At 42.0% G+C, this 22,556-nt stretch overlaps 1 protein-coding gene across 4 annotated transcripts in view; it reads right to left on the bottom strand.

Moving 5' to 3' along the window:
* SDK2 (sidekick cell adhesion molecule 2) overlaps positions 1-22,556 on the bottom strand; it is an 818,277-nt gene that overhangs the window by 200,471 nt on the left and 595,250 nt on the right. For 2 of the 4 annotated variants that reach the window (XM_073606891.1, XM_073606893.1), the window contains exons 5-7: positions 18,782-18,915; positions 5,802-5,916; positions 4,404-4,594 (exon numbers count right to left, since the gene is read on the bottom strand). In XM_073606891.1, the coding sequence (XP_073462992.1) occupies positions 4,404-4,594; positions 5,802-5,916; positions 18,782-18,915 (440 nt within the window). The remainder of the gene's footprint in view (positions 1-4,403; positions 4,595-5,801; positions 5,917-18,781; positions 18,916-22,556) is intronic. The other 2 variants (XM_073606892.1, XM_073606894.1) reach the window with 1 other exon arrangement.

Here is a 22,556-nt window from a genome sequence, read left to right as displayed (position 1 = left end):
TCCCAAATCCAGATAGCATTGTTAGGGGTTAGAACCTTTGTGGGATATTTATTGCTGTCTGTGCTGCCACGCGTTAGAATTCTCCTCAATTCCTACATTCCATTATAGCGGGAGCCAGATATTCTTGTTCAACATCAGCACCTGACCTCACAGCATGAGCCAGGTCTTCTCACCCAACATCAGCACCTGGTGCCAGGTTTTCTTGACCAACATCAGTAGCTCAATTCACAGCAAAAGCCAGGTCTTCTTGCCCAGCATTAGTACTTTACCTCACAGCAGAAGCCAGGTCTTCTTGCCCAGCATTAGTACTTAACCCCACAGCAGGAGCCAGGTCTTCTTGTCCAACATCACCGCCTTATCTTGCAACTGGGGCCAGGTCTTCTTGACCAACAGAAGTACCTAACCTCACATTTAAAGCCAGGTCTTCTTGTCCAGCATTAGTACTTTATCGCACAGCAGGATTCAGGTCTTCTCACCCAACATCAGCACCAGCACCTGCCACCTGAGCTCACAGCAGGAGCCAGATCTTCTTATCCAACACCAGCAACTGACCTCACAGCAGGGGCCAGGTCTTCTCATTCAACATCAGCATCTTATCTCACGGCAGGAGCCAGGTCTTCTTATCCAACATCAGCACCTCAACTCACAGCAAAAGCCAGGTGTTCTTGACTGGCATTGGTCCTTTACCTCACAGCTGGAGCCAGGTCTACTCATCCAACATCCGTACCTCACACCTTACTGCAGGAGCTAATTCTTCTCATCCAATGCCAGTACCTGACTTCATAGCAGGAAACATTGACTATATGTTTAGTTTGGAGTTCCGCCACCCATCCCACCCATACATTCCATTATTAGAGTGAATTATGGCCCAAGAAGATTACCATTGGCACCATTCTTAAAATTAAATGGGGGAGGGGTTTGGGGGATTTGCCAAAACTGAAGCAGACAAAATCTGAAGCAGCTGTGCATGGCAACTATTTAGCTTCCATCTTCAGCTTGTTGAGTTAAGCTGTGGAACTAAAGCTAGAAGCTGATTGGTTGCCATGTACAACTACTCCAAATTCTGGTTGCTCCTCTTTTGATTAATCACCCTATTAGGTATACAATTTTAATACCTTTCTGGGTATTTATTGCTATCTGTGCTCCCACGCTGGTGAGGACTCCCCTCATTTCCTGTCCTGGTGTCCCAGGGTGTCAACAAGACAGGACATGGGGAGAAATCACAACAATAAGATTGATAGCAAATTAAACAAAGAATACAACCCTTTATTGGTTATCCAAAACTTAAAACGCAAAAATGTACTAAGTTGGGCTTTAAAGGCAATCTGCAACAAAGTAAAATACCCATTTCAGATATCTCATATAGAAGCTACCAGTCCATGAGATATGGGGAGGTGTCTCCCAGTCATACAGAATATGTTCACCTTAATGGCCGTGGAGGTACGCTACTGTCCCTATGGCACAGTATGGCAATGCACATGATATGTGTTGGTAATGCACCCCATATACTAAGGTCTCGTTCATGTGTGTGGGACGTGGGGCATTAAAAACAGGCAGTTGGGCTGTGGTTTTAATGCCCCCCCCCCCCATCCAATTGCTAAGCTGCAAGTTAACATGGCCAGGAGCCTACTTAGTACATATTGCCTTGGTTGTGGCTTTGTGAACTTTTTACAAGCCGTCATCTCTGATGTTGACCACCACCAAATGTGACCCATTCAAGTTAATAGGACAACACCGCAACTGTGCTGAAACCACGCTTATTTTGGCCAGGGTAGTGGATTGACATGTTCCCAAAAAAGGTTCAGGTGCGATTTTTAACAGCCCATTCAAAACGTTACCACAGTGCACAAATTTGAACCCGCCCTAAGTTGGGAAAACAGCTGCCTTCACCGCAGGCTTTTGAGATGGGTATTTGTCGTTTGACAGATTCAATTTAAATGGGATCCATTTAGATTTCCTTTTCTAAAAAAAAATAAAAAAAAAATCATTGTCTTCTAACTCTGCAGGCCACTGGGATTTGCTAATTAGGGATATATATCCGTTACAGAGCCGTAATCAATTAGAAACCGCCAGAAAGCTCGGCGTGTCATTGAGATTAGCGCACACTGTCCGCCGATAGATAATTGGATTGGACAGAGTATTCCCCTGGTGGATTCTTCATGACGAACAGGAAACACTCTAGTCAGTTAGTTTATGGCAGCGCACCTGCTTAATAACTTCTCTCTGAAATATGTGTGCCATAAAGGGCACCTGTCACGTAACAGTGAAAAAAGAAAAAAGCCTAGGCCACACTGTTGCTTCCTTCAAAAGGCACACCATAGCAAAATTACATCATCATAAACTGCCTGATATGAAAAAGTAGCAGTAATCACGGATTAATATGCAAGCGTCTTTCACACTTGTGTATCCTATAATGCATGTGTTACTGTGCTCCAAGGCATGTTGTGTTAAGGTGGTGCATTCATGTTAAATGGGCTGTCAACACATCTAAACGCACAAAACAAACAGTCCTGTTACATCTTCAGCGATGCAGTAGACTACAACACACGGCATGTAGACACCTTTGGAATGAATCGGAATGCTGACTGAGAGCCAAGCCTTCTCTTTCAACATTAGTTCCTGACCTCACAGCAGGAGCCAGGTCTTCTCGTCCAACAGCAGCACCTGACTTCAAAGAGCGAGCCAGGACTTCTTGTCCAACCTGAGTACCATACCTCAAGGCAGGAGCCAGGTCTTCTAATCAATCAGTACCTGCCTCTGTAGCATGGGCCAGATTCTCTCGTCCAACATTAGCACATGACCTTACAGCAGGAGCAAGGTCTTCTTGTCCAACCTAAGTACCTCACCTCAAAGCAGAATCCAGGTATTCTTGTTCAAAAATCAGCACCTGAACTCACAGCAGAAGCCAAGTCGTCTAATCAATCAGTACTTGACCTTACAGCAGCAGCCAAGCCTTTTAAATCCAGTATTAGCATTTTATGACGCAGCAGGAGCCAGGTCTTCTTGTCCAACAGCAGAACCTGACCTCACAGAAAGAGTAAGGACTTCTTGCCCAATTTGAGTACCTTACTTCAAGGCAGGAGCCAGGTCTTCCAATCAATCAGTACCTGACCCCACAGCATAGACCAGATCTTTTTGTCCAACATCAGGACACGACCTAACAGCAGGAGCCAGGTCTTCTTGTCCAACCTCAACTCAAAGCAGAAGCCAGGTATACGGGTTCAAAATCAGCACCTGAACTTAAAGCAGAAGCCAAATTTTCTAATGTGAGTATCTGACCCTACAGCAGGAGCCAGGTCTTCTCATCCAACTTAAAAACCTTACCTCAAAGCAGAAGACAAGCATTCTTGCTGAACATCAGCACTTGAACTCACAGCAGGAGCTAAGTTCAAATCGATCAGTACTTGGCTTTACATCAGGATCTCTGTCTTCTCGCCCAACATCCGCACATGACCTCGCAATAACAGGAGCCAGGTCTTCTCATCTAGTTTAAATACCTTAACGCAAAGCAGAAGCCAACTATACTTGTTTAACATCAGCAGCTGACCTCAAAGCAGCAGCCAGGTCTTCTAACTCAACATTAGTACCTTACCTCACAGAAGGAACAAGGCCTCCCCCCCCCCCCCAACATCAGCGCCTTAACATGCAACTGGAGCCAGGTCTTGGTGTCCAACATCAGCACATGACATTACAGCAGGAGCCAGGTCTTCCTGCCCAACTTAAATACCTTACCCCAAAGCAGGAGCCTGGTATTCTTGTTAAACATTAGCCCCTGAACTCACAGCAGGAACTAGGACTTTTCACCCAACATCAGCACCTTACCATGCAACGAACGCCAGGTCTTCATCTACATCAGTACCTCACCTCACAGCAAAAGCCCAGGCCTTTTTGTCCAGTATTACTATTTTACATTGCAACAGGAGCCAGGTCTTCTTGTCCAACATCAATACTCCACCTCCCAGCAGGAGCCAGGTTTATTCGCTAAAAAATAAGCACCTGACCTCGCAACAGGAGCCAGGTCTTTCTGACCAATATCAGTACCTCACCTCACAGCAGGGGCCAGGCCTTCTCATTAACCATTAGCACCTTATTTTGCAACAGGAGCCAGGTCTTCCCAGCTTAAGTAACTCACAGCAAGGGCCAACATCACTACTTCACCTTGCTGCAGGAGCAAATTCTTCTCATTCAATGCCAGTATCTGACCTCACAGCAGAAGACCTTGACTTAATTTTTCTTTTTTGAGTTCTGCCACCCATCCCAGTACCCCCCTTAACCATTGGGGTGACTTTCTTTTGATAGCTATATACGAAGTGCTATAGTTGCTAAGTAAAATAATATTCAAGACTGATTTATTTCCAACAAACAGATGAATTCCCATCCAGAAATCCCATTCAAGCTCTTACCAAGGACAGTTAGGTAGGCTCCAGCTGTGACGGGAGGTACACTGCTGCTGCGTAATGTCACCTCGCAAGAGTAATAGCCGGCATCACTCAGGGTGGGGTTCAGGATGGTAAGACGGCGCCCAAACTCGCTCACACCACTGGAGACAAGAGATCCATCCTTCTTCCATATTATATTCAACTTGGCAAGGGGTCTGAAGTGAGAGAAAAGAATTTGTTGATCATCAACCAATGCCAAAATATGGGAGAACTTTTTTAATGTTTTGAAACAATATGATATGATCCAGAATTACAATTTAGGTCTCTCACACCTTCCTGAACTTCATAGTATTATCAGCTTCCAGCCCATTGGAGCTGGGCATTGAGCTCTGCACCTTCTTCAACTGCTGCAGATCAAAAGTTGATAGTGAGTACATATTGATGGACTGCAGGTTGATCTAAATCAGGGGTCTCCAAAGTTTCTCAAAATTTAGGGAGGCCAGACTGTGGCCAGTGGGAGTAAATTATGCCCCATCTTTGGTATCAGTAGGAGGAATTATACCCCATTGTTAGTGTCAGTGGAAGGAATAGTGCCCCATCATTGGTGTCAATGGGAGGAATGGTGCCCCATCATTGGTGTCAGTGGAAGGAATAGTGCCCCATCATCAGTGTCAGTGGGAGGAATAGTGCCCCATTGTTGATTGTAGTAGGAAGAATAATGCCCCATCCATGGTGCCAGTGGGACGAATAGTGCCCCATTGTTGGTCTCGGTGGGAGGAATAGTGCCCCATTGTTGGTATTAGTGGGAGGAATAGTACCCAACCATTGGTGTCGGTGGGAGGAATAGTGCCCCATCATTGGTGTCAGTGGAAAGAATAATTCCCCATCATTGGTGTCAGTGGGAGGAATGGTGTCCCATCATTGGTGTCAGTGGGAGGAATAGTGTCCAATCATTGGTGTCAGTGTGAGTAATAATGTCCAATCATTGGTGTCAGTGGGAGGAATAGTGTCCCATTGTTGATATCAGTGGGAAGAATAATTCCCCATTATTGGTGTCAGTGGGAGGAATAGTGCCCCATCATTGGTGTCAGTGTGAGTAATAATGTCCCATCATTGGTGTCAGTGGGAGGAATAGTGTCCCATTGTTGATATCAGTGGGAAGAATAATTCCCCATTATTGGCGTCAATGGGCAAAATAGTACCCCATTGTTGGTCTCAGTGGGAGGACTAGTGCCCCATCGTTGGTGTCAGTGGCAGGAATAATGCCTCAAGTGCCGGATAAAGACAAACAAACAAAGGACAGCATCTGGCCCCCTGGCCACAGTTTGGAGACCACTGATTTAAATAAATTATCTGCACTCTGACATGTGGATAAAACTTGATAAAGGAAGGAAAATACTTTGGATGATTGTCTATACTGACCTGGCATTGGCCACACACTCCATCATCACCTCAGAGGTCCCAGACACAACACTTGTGTTCTGAGGTGCAATGACAATAACAGGAGCAATCGGGTCTGCAGGTCCACCAACATCTGCTGAGACATAACGAAATACAAAGAGACACAAATATGAACTCTAACAATAGACACAATAAGAAGCAGCCAATTTGTATATTAAAAATATGAACTGAGAACCACAGATATCACTAAATTATGAGACACATAAGGGAACCAATCATGTACTCGTAGCAAACAAATTGGAACCAGTTAACCCAAGTCATTTTGGATGGCGTGGGGAAAGGATAGAAACCCCTTGCCAGTTTTTGGCAACCCATGTCCAAATGGGGAGATTTCCCTTCACTTTCTGTTGTTTAGATACAACTGGAATCGCAAGGAAATTTCACCAAATTTAGGCAATTGTCACCATAACAAGTGCCCCCATTGGAAGATTCTCCCTCTGTTCCTGTTCTGATGGCAGATTTAAAATGGATCTCCCCATAATTTTCAGCCCAAGTAATTGGGGTCAACAAGACAATTTGAGGTTGAATCTCTCTAACGAGGACAAAGGGTGCAATAAAAACATAACAACTCCTCTCCTCTCTATTAAAAACAATCAATAATAGCAGCTCTTTGGCTAAGGTCAAGTGTAGAATTCATTCTTATCCAAGTCCAGCAGGGGAGCTCCACCATCATTCTGGCTGGGATGGCTGTATAGTTTCCCTGCTGGCATAATGGGGGTCCTGAGGGATCTCCTCGATGGAAAGGAATCTGAGTTAGGTGCCCACTGAGTAAGGTAGGGGGTCAGTAGTGCTTTTCTAGTGTGGAGGATTCTGAAGGGCCCAGTCCCTCCTGATTCAAAAGGGTGCTTGTCTTGTCTGGCCAGGGAGGCAAAGAGCCTGCAGTGCTAAGTGCCCCCTGGTGTTGCCCCTGGCGTGCTCCTAGTATCACTATGAATTTGGGACCCCGCTGTGACCCCACTAGGCCACAAAACCATGCCTGCAGGGCCTAGCCACTTTTATTTTCGTCACTTCCAATTATGTGCGTTTTCACTCAGAAATGTAGGGCGTGGGTCTTCGGGTCTACCCCAGGGTTTAGGAGGAGGATGTGTGGCCCATAGGCTCCTTCCTCCCCTGCCTTGGAGGGGGGGGGTCTCTTTTTGGTAAAGCCCCCCCTGTAGTCACTCATTGTTCAGCTGATGATCATGAGGAAAGGGATCCGCTGGGCCTTTTGGCTAGGTGGACCAGAGTGTGCCCCTGTCAGGAGTCTTGCACCCCTGGGAAGTCAGAGGCTCAGGGAAGGGTCCTTCCAGAAGGGGACCATATGAACACCCCTAATGCACTTTTGCCATGTGCGTTCACATGCACTTTTTTGTTATATCAAACGAAAATAAAGAAAAATTCCCAGCTCAACTTAACCAGCCAGCCTGCAACAAACTGAATTGTCCTGACTAAAACAGTTCACATTAAAAACAGAGGGTTTTGTTTGCACACATTTTGCAAATACAAGCTGCAGAGGCCATGAGAAGGCACCCCAGTATTATCTGCAGTTCTAACTCTATAAATTTTGAGAACCTCCATAGTAGGAGAACATATATAAAAATAGATAGATTGAGGGCAGGTATGCCTGGAGGGAGCCCACTCCTCCTTACAGGCAGAGGGGCGCACTGGACACCCAGCAAATAGCACAATGCTAGCAAAGGTGTCCAGTGCGCCCCCTCACCAAATAACCAACGGTACAAACAAACAGCAGCTGCCCCAACCTATAACTTGCCTAAACAGCAAGGAGCACATGAAAGGGTGACACATGTACAACAAAAACAAAGAAAACTTCCCAGCTCAACCTACCAGCCAGCCTGCAACAAACTGAATTGTGCTGTCTAACATTTCACCTTAAAAAAAAGGGGTTATGCCCTCCATCTATCCATTCTTATGGATAGAGGGTTGTCCCAATACTTTTGACAATATAGTGTATGTGCCCCTACTATGGTGGCTCTCAAAATGTATAAATTATGAGGATAGGTAAATGGTGTCCTCACAAGGTGGTACTGTGGACAACCAAAGGTATACTATGTCATGTCCTAATCAAGTCTAATTGGAAAGAGTGAACAGAAGGATTTTCTAGGCATATTTAAAAGCTTATTGATAACAATTTTTATTAGAACAAATATTTAATCAGAAAATTACATACAAGTATAAAAAAAGGTATATACCACAACAAATCAATGTATCAACCAATGAATCAATGTACAGTGCTGTAAAAAAGTATTTGCCCCTTTCCTGATTTTTTTAAATTTTTTTGCATATTTCTCACACTTAAATGATCAAAAAAGTTTTAATATTACACAAAGATAACCCGAGTAAATCCAAAATGCAGTTTTTAAATTATTATTTCATTTATAAAGGGAAAAAAGCTGTTCAAACCTCCCTGGCCCTATGTGAAAAAGTAACTGCCCCCTCCCATGCTGAATCATGAATGAACTGTGATTAACCACAATTTTTTGGAAAGCTCAGTTCAATTTCACTTGCCACACCCAGGCCCGACTACTGCCAGACCTGTTGAATCAAGAAATCACATGAATAGAAGCTGTCTGACAAAGTGAAGCACGCTAACCGATCACAAAAAGCCACACATTGTGCCACAATCTAAAAAAAAATTTCAAGAACAGATTAGAAACAAAGTAATGTACATGTATCGGTCTAGGAAGGGTTTCAAAGCCATTTCTAAGGCACGGGGAGAGCCATTATCCACAAATGGAGATAACTTGGAACAGTGGTGAACCTTCCCAGGAGTGGCCAGCCTACAAAAATGACTCCAAGAGCACAAGGACGATGACTCATCCAGGAGGTCATAAAAGAACTCAGAACAACATCTAAAGAACTGCAGGCCTCACGTGCCTTGGGTAAGATCATTGTTCATGGATTCAACAATAAGAAAAAGACAAATGGCATCCATGGGGGAGTTCCAAGGCCAAAGCCATTGCTGACCAAAAAGAACACAAAGGCTCATCTCACATTTACCAAAAAACATCTTGATTATCCCCAAGACTTTTAGGCAAATATTCTGAGGACTGATGAGACAAAAATTTAACTTTTTGGAAGGTTTGTGTCCCGTTACATCTTTCATAAAACGAATACAGCATTTCATAAGAAGAACATCATACCAACAGTCGGACATGGTGGTGGTAGCGTGATGGTCTGCGGCTGCTTTGCAGCTTCAGGACCTGGACAACTTACCATAATTGATGGAACCATGAATTCTGAGCTCTACCAGAAAATCCTAAAGGAGAATGTCCGGCCATCAGTTCATGACCTCAAGCTCAAGTGCACTTGGGTTATGCAACATGACAATGATGAGAAACACAACAGCAAGTCCACCTCCAAATGGTTAAAACAAAGCAAAATTTAAGTTTTGGAGTGGCCTAGTATACCACCAGAACTTGATATTGTAAAGTATGGAGTAAGTTATATGGAGGAGCACAAATGGTCCACGCCAAGGTTATCAGGGTGAGATTCACAAAGGAAAACGTAACTATATAGTGGAAGAAGTCCCACATATATACAGAACTGCCCTGTATGGCATCACATTGAGATAAATGGAAGTCCTAAGCGGAGAAGATAAAGATCCAAATTTATAGGAGTTAGGACTGCAGAAAATTTGGGATGCCTTGTCGCGTCCACTGCAGCTTACGCATGTATTTGCAAATGTGTGCAAACGAAACCCTCTGTTTTTAACGTGAATTGTTAAGACAGGTCAATTTGGTTTGTTGCAGGCTGACTGGTAAGTTGAGCTGGGAGTTCTTTAGACATCTGCAATTAGTTTTGTTCCGAATTAGTTTAACGAATTTCGACAAATTCCTTCATTCAGAAAGATCTGAATAAACGAAAACCCGTTTAACAAATTTTTCCAAATATTCGTAAATTCGTCAATACGTCAATTTGTCAAATTGTCAATTCGTCGATTTGTAAATACGTAAATTCGAATATTCGAAGATATCGTAAATTCTGAAATTCTAAAATTTGTCAATACGTAAATTCGTCAAATTGTCAATTCGGAAATACGTCAATTCGTCAATTTGTAAATACGTCAATTCGAATATTCGGAAATTCAAAAATCTGAAATAACTAACTAATAATAACTATTAAATTATAGGTATTGGAATTTCCTTTCAAATTTGGCTGTTATTGAACATAATGAATACAAATTTATCCGAAGTTACGAATTATCCAAAATAACGAATGCCGCGTCTAAGCGAATGCAACGTAACAAATTAATTATAATAAATAACAATAAAAACTTTTTATTATTATTATTTTTATTATTATTATTAATTTGTTTTGTTCCATTTGTTTAGATGCGGCATTCGTTATTTTGGATAATTCGTAACTTTGGATAAATTCGTATTCGTTACGTTCACTAACAGCCAAATTTGAAAGGAAATTCTAATAACAATCATTTAATAGTTAGTTATTATTAGTTAGTTATTTAGAATCTTCGGATTTTCTTTCTCACTTTCGGATTTTCAAATTTAAGAATTTTACGAATTTACAAATTTACAAATTTACAAATTTATAAATTTACAAACTTACGAATTTACAAAATTTCCAAATTTTCAAATTTTCAAATTTACAAATTTTCGAATTTACGAATTTTCGAATTTATGAATTTTCAAATTTACAAATTTACGAATTTACGAATTTATGAATTGCGATCATAACAAAGGACACGAAAAACTAAAAATAAACAAATAAAACGAAATTGAACAAATTTTTCGGCAGTGCACATGTCTTCTTTGTTTTTGTTTGACATGCGTCCCCCCCTTCCATGTGCTCCTCGCTGTTTAGGACAGTTATAGGTTGTGGCAGTTGCGGTTCATTTGTACTTTTTCTGTATACTTTGGCGGTTTTTTTTTTGTATCCTGAAAAGGTCACTTGTACACCTTGACACCTTGTATTACGGTGCCTCGCTGTCTGCTTCTCGCCAGTTGGCGTCTATTTCGAAGTGCAGGCAGCAGGTCAGCCAAGTTCTGTTTTATGTATCATAGAACTTGCGTTCCACTTATAATGGCTCCCGGCGCACATAACGGATGATCGCGGTGCGTTGTTCCAGGTCTGCGCACGATACGGTTTCTGTAAAACATTGCCTTTGTCAGCAGAAGGGCCAGCGTTAGTCGGGACAGCGGGCACGTTTCATTTGCAGTAAATCCCGGGCGTGCGTTCGCTATCCTGCTGACTCAGCGGTGCCGAGGTCTGGAGATTAGCTGGGACTTTACCATTCCGGCGCGGAATGCAAACACGGCACAAACCCCCGGCACAGCTTTCAATCTTTTCAAATGGCAAACTAATGTCATTTTCTATCTCTCTGCCTTTCTTTTTATCTATCTGTTGCCATTAAAGCCGATACATGCACATAATTTTATGAAATTTGTGCAAACCGTTGGCGCTGTATAAATCCTGTATAATAATAATGAATAAAAGATTGCACAATATGATGGAAAATTGGATTTCTGTACTCACAGTAAAATCCTTTTACAACTTCTGAGGCAAAATCAGTGAGAGGGGGGAGGGGGGAGATTAAAGACGCCCAGCAACCTAATTAATTGAGATAGAATTTAGAGCTCAGCCTGATCGGCCTACTTACTAAGTGAGGCAAATGCCAGAGACTCGGGACCTGGAACGTGCGCCACGGCAAACTTTTACCAAAACGGAATTTGCATACCCCCCCTAATGGTTGGGTATTTGTGATATGAGGGGGAATTTGTGGGGGCATTTGTGCTAGGTTGGGGGGATTGTAGGGGGGGGAATTTGTGCTAGGTTGGGGGGATTGTAGGAGGGGAAATTGTGGGGGGATTTGTGCTAGGTTGGGGGATTGTAGGAGGGAAATTTGTGGGGGGATTTGTGCTAGGTTGGGGGATTGTAGGAGGGAAATTTGTGGGGGGATTTGTGCTAGGTTGGGGGATTGTAGGAGGGGAGATTTGTGGGGGGATTTGTGCTAGGTTTGGGGGGTTGTAGGATGGGAATTTGTGGGGGGATTTGTGCTAGGTTGGGGGGATTTAAGGAGCAGAAATTTGTGGGGGGATTTGTGCTAGATTGGGGGATTGTAGGAAGGCAAATTTGTGGGGGGATTTGTGCTAGGTTGGGGGATTGTAGGAGGGGAAATTTGTGGGGGGATTTGTGATAGGTTGGGGGGGGGTTGTAGAAGGGAAGATTTGTGGGGGGATTTGTGCTAGGTTGGGGGATTGTAGGAGAGGAATTTGTGGGGAGATTTGTGCTAGGTTGGGGGGATTGTAGGAAGGCAAATTTGTGGGGGGATTTGTGCTAGGTTGGGGGATTGTAGGAGGGGAAATTTGTGGGGGGATTTGTGATAGGTTGGGGGGGTTGTAGGAGGGGAGATTTGTGGGGGGATTTGTGCTAGGTTGGGGGATTGTAGGAGAAGAATTTGTGGGGGTATTTGTGCTAGGTTGGGGGGATTTAAGGAGGGGAAATTTGTGGGGAGATTTGTGCTAGGTTGGGGGGATTGTAAGAGGGGAAATTTGTGGGGGGATTTTTGCTAGGTTGGGGGGATTGTAGGAGGAGAAATGTGTCGGGGGATTTGTGCTAGGTTGGGGGGATTGTAGGGAGGGAAATTTGTGGGGGGGGGGGTTTGTGCTAGGTTGGGGGGGATTGTAGGAGGGGAATTTGTGCTGAAAGAGACGGATTTGGAGGGGGGAGAGAATGTGTGCTTGGAGGGGAATTTTTTCTTCGGGGGGGGCAAATTGGGCTGGGGGGCATATGGGTGGAGAATGAATGGGGGGGCTGGGGGGGTAGATATGTACTGGGAGTGGGAATTTATGCTTAGGGGTAAGCACGCAGATTAGTGCTCAATGTTTTTGAGGGAGAGGGGGTTTTTCGCTGACACATAATGCTCATACATCTTGAAAGGGGGGCACCATTTGGCATGTTCACCTCGGGCATTAGATGACTTTGTCCCGCCACTGAATGTTGGGTGACAACGCTGCAGCCCCTTTGCACTCCAGCAATGGCTGCCATGGCATTTCTCAGGCTGGGTTTCTGGGTGGTGCCAACAGGGGACCATCCCTGTCGCTTGTAGTCTCCATTGAAGGCCCATGTGACAGGGTGACAACACAGGAGCACAATTGAGAGACAAGAAGAGCGTTGTCACACATAACAGGAAGTACCTGAGCAAGACCCATCATGGCAGGATTCATTATGTTCAAGGCCATCTTTAATATCGATTGGACCCTGAGCAAACATGTTCTTGGGCCCTCCTGATTACACTTAACTATTCGTGGGAAGTGTGGGCTCAAAGGGCAGCTGCTTTGGGCCCCACAACATTGACCGGGCCCGGGGCAGCTGCCCCTTTTGCCATACGTTAAGGACGGCCCTGCACATGTTAAAGCTTATATAAGATCACAGGCATTGGGTTTTTATCCACTTTAAGTGCTCTTATATTGCAGTATAAAGGCCATGGAAGTGGAAGCATTCCGTGTCCTAGAAAGGCAATAACTGTAAATATTCGGAAAGCCAACGTCTACGGTGACCTGATAAATTGCATGTAAGTGCTTTCCCCTTACAGCAAAGCCGGGGACGGCGGGAGCTGGCCGGGCTTTTTATATCCGTGTCCAGAAAAGACTGAAATAAGGAATCCTATGGAGAGCCGTGTTATGTAATAAACGTGATGAAGGCCGACAATGGCATGGAAGGGGCACATAAACGCCTCAAGTTCACCTCCACCGGCGAGACCGCGCTTCGCTCAACGCACCGCGCTAATCTAGAAAGTGGAGCAACGAGGAAAGCATAAAAAAAAAAAACAATAAAGTGATGAAATGTCTTGCAATAAACTCGGATACAATGTATGAGTGAGAGCTCCAATCCCCCCGGTGATATCATTTACCGAATGTGGCAAGGTCCATATACAGGGCCAAGAAAAAGTATGTGAACTCATAAATTTTAACCACTTCAGATCCAAGCCCTTTCTGTCACTTTTTGTTTACATGTAACAATCAGTATTTTTTGCCAGAAAATGTCCCAGAACTTTAGGAGCGCATCTATGGCCCCTTTCACACTACTGCGACTTCAAACTCGCGCAATTTTACTGCGATTTGGACCTCAGCTCGCATCAAAGTCAGACTAAAGTAGCACAGGGACTACTTTGAAGTTGCACAGATATGAATGGTACTCATTAGAAATCATGGGGGTATGACTTATTATTATTATTATAATACAGGATTTATATAGTGCCAACAGTTTACGCAACGCTTTACAGTCCCAAGTCACAGGACAAGTCGCACGAGTGTGAAACACATACGTAGGCCATATGTAACATATGGAAATGATGTACTCACCACACATGTGAGATATCTCCACGATCGTTAGAGCGATAGCAATTATTCTAGCGCTAGACCTCCTCTGTAACTGTAAACTGGTAACCTGTAAAAAAATGTTTGAAGCGCCACCTTATGGAGATTTTAAGTGCCCCAATTTGGCGCCATTCCATGAGCAATTTTAAAGTGTGACATGTTTGGTATCTATTTACTCGACGTAACGTCATCTTTTAAGTGTTACCAAAAATTGGGGCCGGGGGCAACTGCCCCTTTTGCCCTTATGGAGATCTTAAGTGTCCCAAATTGGCGCCATTCCATGAGCAATTTTAAAGTGTGACATGTTTTTTTTTTTGCTAGAAAATTACTCAGAATCCCCAAACATTATAAATGTTTTTTCAACAAAGACCCTAGAGAATAAAATGGTCGTTTCAACTCATGTCGCACGATATTCGCACAGCAATTTTTCAAACACTATTTTTTTTTTTAAAATTGACACTCGCGAATTAAAAAAAATATATATATAAAATATATATATATATATATATATATATATATATATATATATATTTTTTTTTTTATTTTTTTTTTCATATTTTTTTTTAATTCTCGAGTGTCAATTTTTAAAAAAAAAATGTGTTTGAAAAATTGCTGTGCGAATATCGTGCGACATGAGTTGAAACGACCATTTTATTCTCTAGGGTCTTTGTTGAAAAAACATTTATAATGTTTGGGGTTTCTGAGTAATTTTCTAGCAAAAAAAAAAAATGCTGATTTTACTTGTAGGAGAGAAATGCCAGAATTGGCCTGGGCGGGAAGGGGTTAATTATCATTATTATCATTATTATACAGGATTTATATATCGCCAACAGTTTACACAGTGCTTTACAATATAAAAGGGAGACAATACAGTTATAATACAATAAAATACAAGAGGATTAAGAGGGCCCTGCTCAGAAGAGCTTACAATCTAATAGGGTGGGGCAGTTGGTACAAAAGGTTGTAACTGTGGGGGATGAGCTGATGGAAGTGGTAGGAGATTAGTTGGAGACGTGACAGGCTTCCCTGAAGAGATGAGTTTTCAGGGATCGCCTGAAGGTAGCAAGAGTAGGGGATAGCCTGACAGGTGGAGGTAGCGAGTTCCAGAGGATGGGAGAGGCTCTGGAGAAATCCTGGAGATGAGCATGGGAGGAGGAGACGAGAGAGCTTGAGAGTAGGAGGTCTTGAGAAGAGCGGAGAGGACAATTTGGGTGATATTTGGAGACAAGATTGGTGATGTAGCTCAGGGCAGAGTTGTGAATGGCTTTGCATATTATTATTATTATTGTTATTATACAGGATTTTTATAGTGCCAACAGTTTGGGCAATGCTTTACAACATGAGGGCAGACAGTACAGTTACAAGACAATTCAATACAGGAGGAATCAGAGGGCCCTTAATACGGTTTTAATAAAGCTTCATGCCTCCCCTTCTCAGCAGTCAAGTAGCTGAGGAGATAAGCAAATCAGAGATACAAAAAGAATGAAAAAAAAGGTAAAAACAGTAAATTATTAAAAAAAGACCCATCAAATGTCTCTATAATAAACAGAAATGGAAATGTCATCCAGTTGGGATTTGTATCTTCTTCACGCAGATAGCTAATTCACCTTCTGACCGATTCAGGTCTGTGCTCAGCACAACAGCTGCTTCCTCAGAATTATTTTATATTTACCCAATTAAAAAAAAAAAAATCCAAAAAATAATAAAAGGAAAAAAATGTTATCTACAAAAACAAAAAAAACTGACACTTTAGTTTAGAAGAATTCTACCATGCAGCCATTTCACAGACATTTGCAATTTTAAATCTTGAAATTTTTTGCTATCGATTTGCTCGACGCAAGGTCATCTTTCTTTATTTTACAAAAAAAAAAAATATTATGGGAATTATAATGTGTTTTTGTGCACTGAAATTAATTTTGGTGTTCTATTTCCTGATAACTTGCATTTGATAAATAGCTATGCATATAATGTGCGACATAAAAAAAAAAGAAAATTCCAACTGCCACCACTTTATTCTCCGGGGCCTCTGCTTTCAGATAATATATAATGTTTTGAGGTTCTAAGTCATTTTCTAGCAAAAATGCTGATTTTAAATGTATGCAAAACAATTACGTGGTTAAACGAGCGAAGGACGGGTTTTATAGATTTTGCCTGGATTCTTCTCATCACTGAAGGTGTTCTTGTAGGTGTGTCTGTACATTCATGGAAATGGTTGTGAAGATGTGTCTTTGTATCTATCAGGGACAATAGATATATAAATAGGCCAATGTGTATCTAATGTGCATATTCTGCTACAATGAATCCACCTTCTATCTCAATGTGTATATTCCGCAAAAAATAGCCACCTTCTACCCCAACATGTAGCCAATGTGTATATTCTGCTACAATGTATCCACCTTATATCTCAATGTGTAGCCAATGTGCATATTATGCTACAATGTATACACTTTATATCGCAATATGTAGCCAATGTGTTTATTCTCTTACAATGTATCCACCTTCTATCTCAATGAGTAGCCAATGTGCACATTATGCTACAATGTATACACCTTCTATCTCAATGTCTATATTCTGCTACAATGTATCCACCTTATATCTCAATGTGTAGCCAATGTGTATATTCTGCTACAATGTATACACCATTTTATCGCAATATGTAGCCAATGTGTATATTATGCTACAATGTATCCACCTTCTATCTCAATGTGTAGCCAATGTGTATATTATGCTACAATGTATACACCTTCTATCTCAATATATCCACCTTATATCTCAATGTGTAGCCAATGTGTATATCCTGCTACAATGTATCCACCTTCTATCTCAATGTCTATATTCTGCTACAATGTATTCTCCTTCTATCTCAATGTGTAGCCAATGTGTATATGCTGCTACAATGTATCCACCTTCTATCTCAATGTGTAGCCAATGTGTATATTCTGCTACAATGTATCCACCTTCTATCTCAATGTGTAGCCAATGTGTATATTCTGCTACAATGTATCCACCTTCCATCTCAATGTGTAGCCAATGTGTATATTCTGCTGCAATGTATCCACCTTATATCTCAATGTGTAGCCAATGTGTATATTCTGCTGCAATGTATACACCTTCTATCTCAATGTCTATATTCTGCTACAATGTATCCTCCTTCTACCTCAATGTGTAGCCAATGTGTATATGCTGCTACAATGTATCCACCTTCCATCTCAATGTGTAGCCAATGTGTATATTCTGCTACAGTGTATACACCTTCTATCTCAATGTGTAGCCAATGTGTATATGCTGCTACCATGTATCCACCTTCTATCTCAATGTGTATATTCTACTACAATGTATCCACCTTCCATCTCAATGTGTAGCCAATGTGTATATTTTGCTACAATGTATCCACCTTATATCTCAATGTGTAGCCAATGTGTATATTTTGCTACAATGTATCCACCTTATATCTCAATGTGTAGCCAATGTGTATATTCTGCTACAATGTATCCACCTTATATCTCAATGTGTAGCCAATGTGTATATTCTGCTGCAATGTATACACCTTCTATCTCAATGTATACACCTTCTATCTCAATGTGCAGCCAATGTGTATATTTTGCTACAATGTATACACCTTCTATCTCAATGTGTAGCCAATGTGTATATTTTGCTACAATGTATACACCTTCTATCTCAATGTGTAGCCAATGTGCATATTATGCTACAATGTATACACCTTCAATCTCAATGTATACACCTTCAATCTCAATGTATACACTTTATATCTCAATGTATACACTGTATATCTCAATGTGTAGCCAATGTGTATATTATGCTACAATGTATCCACCTTCTATCTCAATGTGTAGCCAATATGTATATTTTGCTACAAGATGTCTACCTTCTACCTCAATGTGTAGCCAATGTTTATATTCTATCACAATGTATCTACCTTCTATCTCCCAAAGTTGGGATAACACAGAGCTTCTTGCCATCATACTTTTCTCTTATTCTCCAGCAGTTATCCGCCTCGGAGATTACAGGTGGCATCCCGCTAAGGGCTATTAATTTTTTTTTTATTTGCGCCAGTTTCTTCCCGACCGCGATTATCCAGCCACATCCATATTCCCTATGCTGGATCAGCAGCTTTTCTGGCTGTCTGCGAAGTTCAGGATTAAAGGGGCTTTTATTTCCTTTTATTTGGCATTTAATTCCTCCCTTCACTATCGATCTGCTTTCCGCCAACCCTGACTCTCCTCGAATGCTCGCTGAGATAGCGGGCACCGACCGTTCCGTCTGTGTGCTCACCCGAGTGACACCCGTATGTGACGGGAATAACATCCGAGCGCCCGCCGGACGCTCTGCAGACTTCTTTAGGAAACTTTTTGCTACCCTGGTCGAAGATCACAAATTAAACTGAGCGGTTTTACACCCGGCCCAAGGCCGCCGTCGCCGCTGATCCATTAATATTCTGGACTACTCTTGATTTATAGAACGCCAACATTGCCCTCGGCACTTTATAATCTTAAGAAAATAAATCCAATTCTGCTGGAATCTAGAAATGGTTGGAAATGATTACAGCCCGCAAGCTGCATGTCAGGATGCCGGGTTGTTACTCACTTTCCACTGTGACCGTAATGGGTTGGCTGGTCTTGTTGTCGCCGTTCTTGTCGTTGACGGCTTGCACGTAGTAGCGCCCGGCATCAGGGGCCACGCTGGACAGGATCACCAGAGTGTTGTCCTTGGTGATGGCGCTGCAAGGGAAGAAAGCAAAATCTGAATAAGCAATGGACAAGGATGGGCATTACCGACAAGTCACCGTAGAAAGCAGTGCAAAGCGCAATATTGACCCGCAAAAGTGCAGCAACTCTCAGAAACCAGATTTTATCTTTCATCAGGTTACAAGAAAATGGGTCATTATAGGTTTCATCTTGTTGCGTTATTATATGCTATATTTTTACATAGTTCTATTGATCCAGCTTCGACCAGTGTAACTATGTATTTACCATACCTGGCCGATGACCCTGGAAGCTGGAAATCACTGAAGTAGACACCACTACTACACCACTACTAGACATGTGGACTGCCGAAAAAATTTGTTAGTTTTCGTTTCATTCGTTTTTTTTTTTCTGGTCATTCGTTATGATCGCAATTTGTAAATTTGAAAATTCCTAAATTAGAAAATTCGTAAATTCGTAAATTAGAAAATTCCTAAATTCGAAAATCCTAAAATAAGAATGAAAATCCGAAAATTCTAAATAATAACTAACTAATAATAACTAACTAACTATTGAATTATAGCGATTGGAATTTCCTTTCAAATTTGGCTGTTAGTGAACGTAACGAATACGAATTTATCCAAAGTTACGAATTATCCAAAATAACGAATGCCGCATCTAAACAAATGGAATGGAATGAATTACAATGGAACCTCGGATTACGAGCATAATCTGCTCCAGGGGAATGCTCGTAATCTAAAGTACTCGCATATCAAAGCGAGTTTCCCCATTGAAGTCAATGGAAGCGAAAATAATTTGTTCCGCATTGACTTCAATGGGATGCAATACCGCATGCAGCCAGAGGTGGGGGGGTGGGTCGCCGGAGAGCCTCGGAAATGGGCAGAAAGGCCCGAGGACACCTCGCCTGACCTCGGCAAACCTTGGAAAGACTCCGTTCCCGAGGTTTGCTGAGGTCAGCCAAGCTGTCCTTGGCCCTTTCCGTGCATTTCGAACGTCGCCGATCAGCACTGCTCGGCTCCGGTGCCCCCCCACCTCAAGCCAAACGCGGTACTGCACACACTTTGGCCTGAATCGTGCTCGTTTTGCGAGGCAACACTCGCAAACCGAGTTACGATTTTTAAAAATACAGTGCTCGTAGTGCGAAACGCGCGTTAACCGCGTTATTCACAATCCAAGGTTCCACTGTAATAATAACAAGTTTTTTTTATTATTATTATTTATTATTATTAATTGAATTATCTAAGAAGAACCATTATGGAGGAGAAACTCCATTTATTGTTGCCACCATCCCAAATATATTATGTATAAAGAATAAGTACCCCCCGATACAAAGGGATTTTAAAGGCGAACTTTTTAAGGACACAATATTTTCAAAAAAATAGAAAATGTATTTCATAAAAGCAGTGTAACGGTCAGAAATAACAACCATGCACAAAGTGATACATAATATCCAAATATAGTATATAAGAAAAGAGCACTTCTCCTATAGCCCGACGCGTTTCTGGAGATTCAAGATAAAACCCTTCTTCGGGTAATTGAAGGAGACAATAGTTGGAGACGCTCAATACTACATTCATAGAATCAAGTGTTTATTAAAAAGGATTATTAGGATGGTGCTGATCGAAAATAGAGACACATATCCAAAATGAAAAGAAGGTCACCCAGTAAAGGATAAATCATCAAGGCTCGAGAGATCACTCACAAGGATCCCCAAAAAATTAAAAATGATTATTAATTAGTTACGTTCCATTCGTTAGATGCGGCATTCGTTATTTCGGATTATTCGTAACTTTGGATAAATTTGTATTTACTACATTCACTAACAGCCAAATTTGAAAGGAAATTCCAATACCTATAATTTACCTTAATAGTTGGTTATTTCGGATTTCTGAATTTTCGGGTTTTCAAATTTTCGAATTTATGAATTTTCGAACTGACGAATTCTCGAATATTCAAAATTTACGAACATTCGGAAAAATTTGTTAAACAGGTTCTCGGGTAATTCGGAAACATCCGAATTAACAAGAACTCGTTTAACAAATTTTTCCGATTATTCGTAAATTTGAATATTCGAAAATTGGTAAATTCGAAAAATCGAAAATCCAAAAACCAGAAAATTTGAAACTCTGAAAAAACAAAATATTAAATTATAGGTAATTTGTCGAAATTCGTTAAAAAAAATAATTCGGAACAAAACAAATTGCACATGTCTAACCACTACTACACCACTAGTCCAGTGATCTCCACTTTCTTCCAGGTCCCATGCCAACTGGCTGGCCTGTTGCATTCTGAAGAGAAGAGGTTGGCCACTTGACACGGCCACCATTTGGAGAATGCTTGGCATCTGCTGAATGAATGCAAAGCGTTTTCTAATTGGACGAGGTGGAGAGCGTGAGGTCACCACCCCATCACAGGAGGCCTCCTGGCAGGGGCAAGACCCGGCAGCAAGTGGAGATCACTATAGTAGTGATGTAGTAGCAGTGAAGTAGTGGTGTAATAGTATTGGACTTGAAATGGAAGAAAAGATCTTGAGTAGAAGAAATATTTTTACAGATTAAAATGAAAGTTCCGCCTAAGACTAAAATCTCTAAATCTACTTGCAGCCACATTCTAAGACTAACCTATCTAGCTCTGTAAAGCAAGAAATGGCTAAACGGACCTTTTCTGAAGCCGCTTCAGTCCGGTCTCCAGCCACGGAAGCTGTGTGCAGAAGACAGCCGACAACCAGGCTGGGAAATGCCTGGGAAGTGCTGTCAACCATAGACTTACTATGGGGCTTCTGCTGTCAGCTGTCTCTCCTACACCCCCCTCCACAGAGAAGCTGCCGCTGACAGCTCAGCGTGGGATCGGACCAGAGAGGCTGCAGAAAAGGTATGTCTACTGATTTTTGCTTTACAAGGCTAGACAGATTAGTCTTAGATTGTGGCTGCAAGTAGATTTAGAGATTTTGGTTTTAGGCTGTACTTCCACTTTAAAATTGGCCACCGATACATGCACAATTATCTGTAAACTATTGCTCCTTATACTGGATATAGGAGGGACAGAATAATGCAATGAACTCGGGAGGAACAGAACTCTAAGCACTGGCATGTTCAGCGGAGGTAAGAGCCCTAAGAAGGCAGAGGTGAAGGGTCTAAGAAGCCACTTGGTTTTTATCAAGGAGTGATGGTCTTTGGGACAGCTCCCAGGCAGTGGGGCCTTCAACCCACCTGAACGAGCAACAACAGAGCAAGAAACACGAGTACTCGGGAGAGAGCCTTTGGGAGCACTGGGTTGTTGGAAACATAGAACACAGAAGCATTGAATTGATGGGATCTCAGGAGATTCTCTAGGAGCACTGAGTTGCTAGGATCACAGGAACACAGGAGATTCTCTGCAATGGGTTGAGGGAATCACAGGAACAGAGAAAATTCTATGGGAGCACTGGGTCGCTGGGATCACAAAATCTCATTCGATTATCTGGGAGCGCTGGATTGCTGGGGTCACAGGAACACAGGGGATAATAAAAGAGGGGAGCACTCATAATGCCACATCCATAATTAAGGGGAAATAATAAAGGGTACTGATACAGTAACCAAAGGTCGGACTTTAAAGGCATAGAAACAATGGAGATTAAAAAAAAAAACAAAAAAACATGAATTTGATACAGTTTGTAC

This window comes from Aquarana catesbeiana, linkage group LG12 (genome assembly GCF_042186555.1).
Source record: "Aquarana catesbeiana isolate 2022-GZ linkage group LG12, ASM4218655v1, whole genome shotgun sequence".
Taxonomy (NCBI): domain Eukaryota; kingdom Metazoa; phylum Chordata; class Amphibia; order Anura; family Ranidae; genus Aquarana; species Aquarana catesbeiana.
Note: the sequence above shows the minus strand (reverse complement) of the source record. Positions and strands in the feature narration are given on the sequence as shown.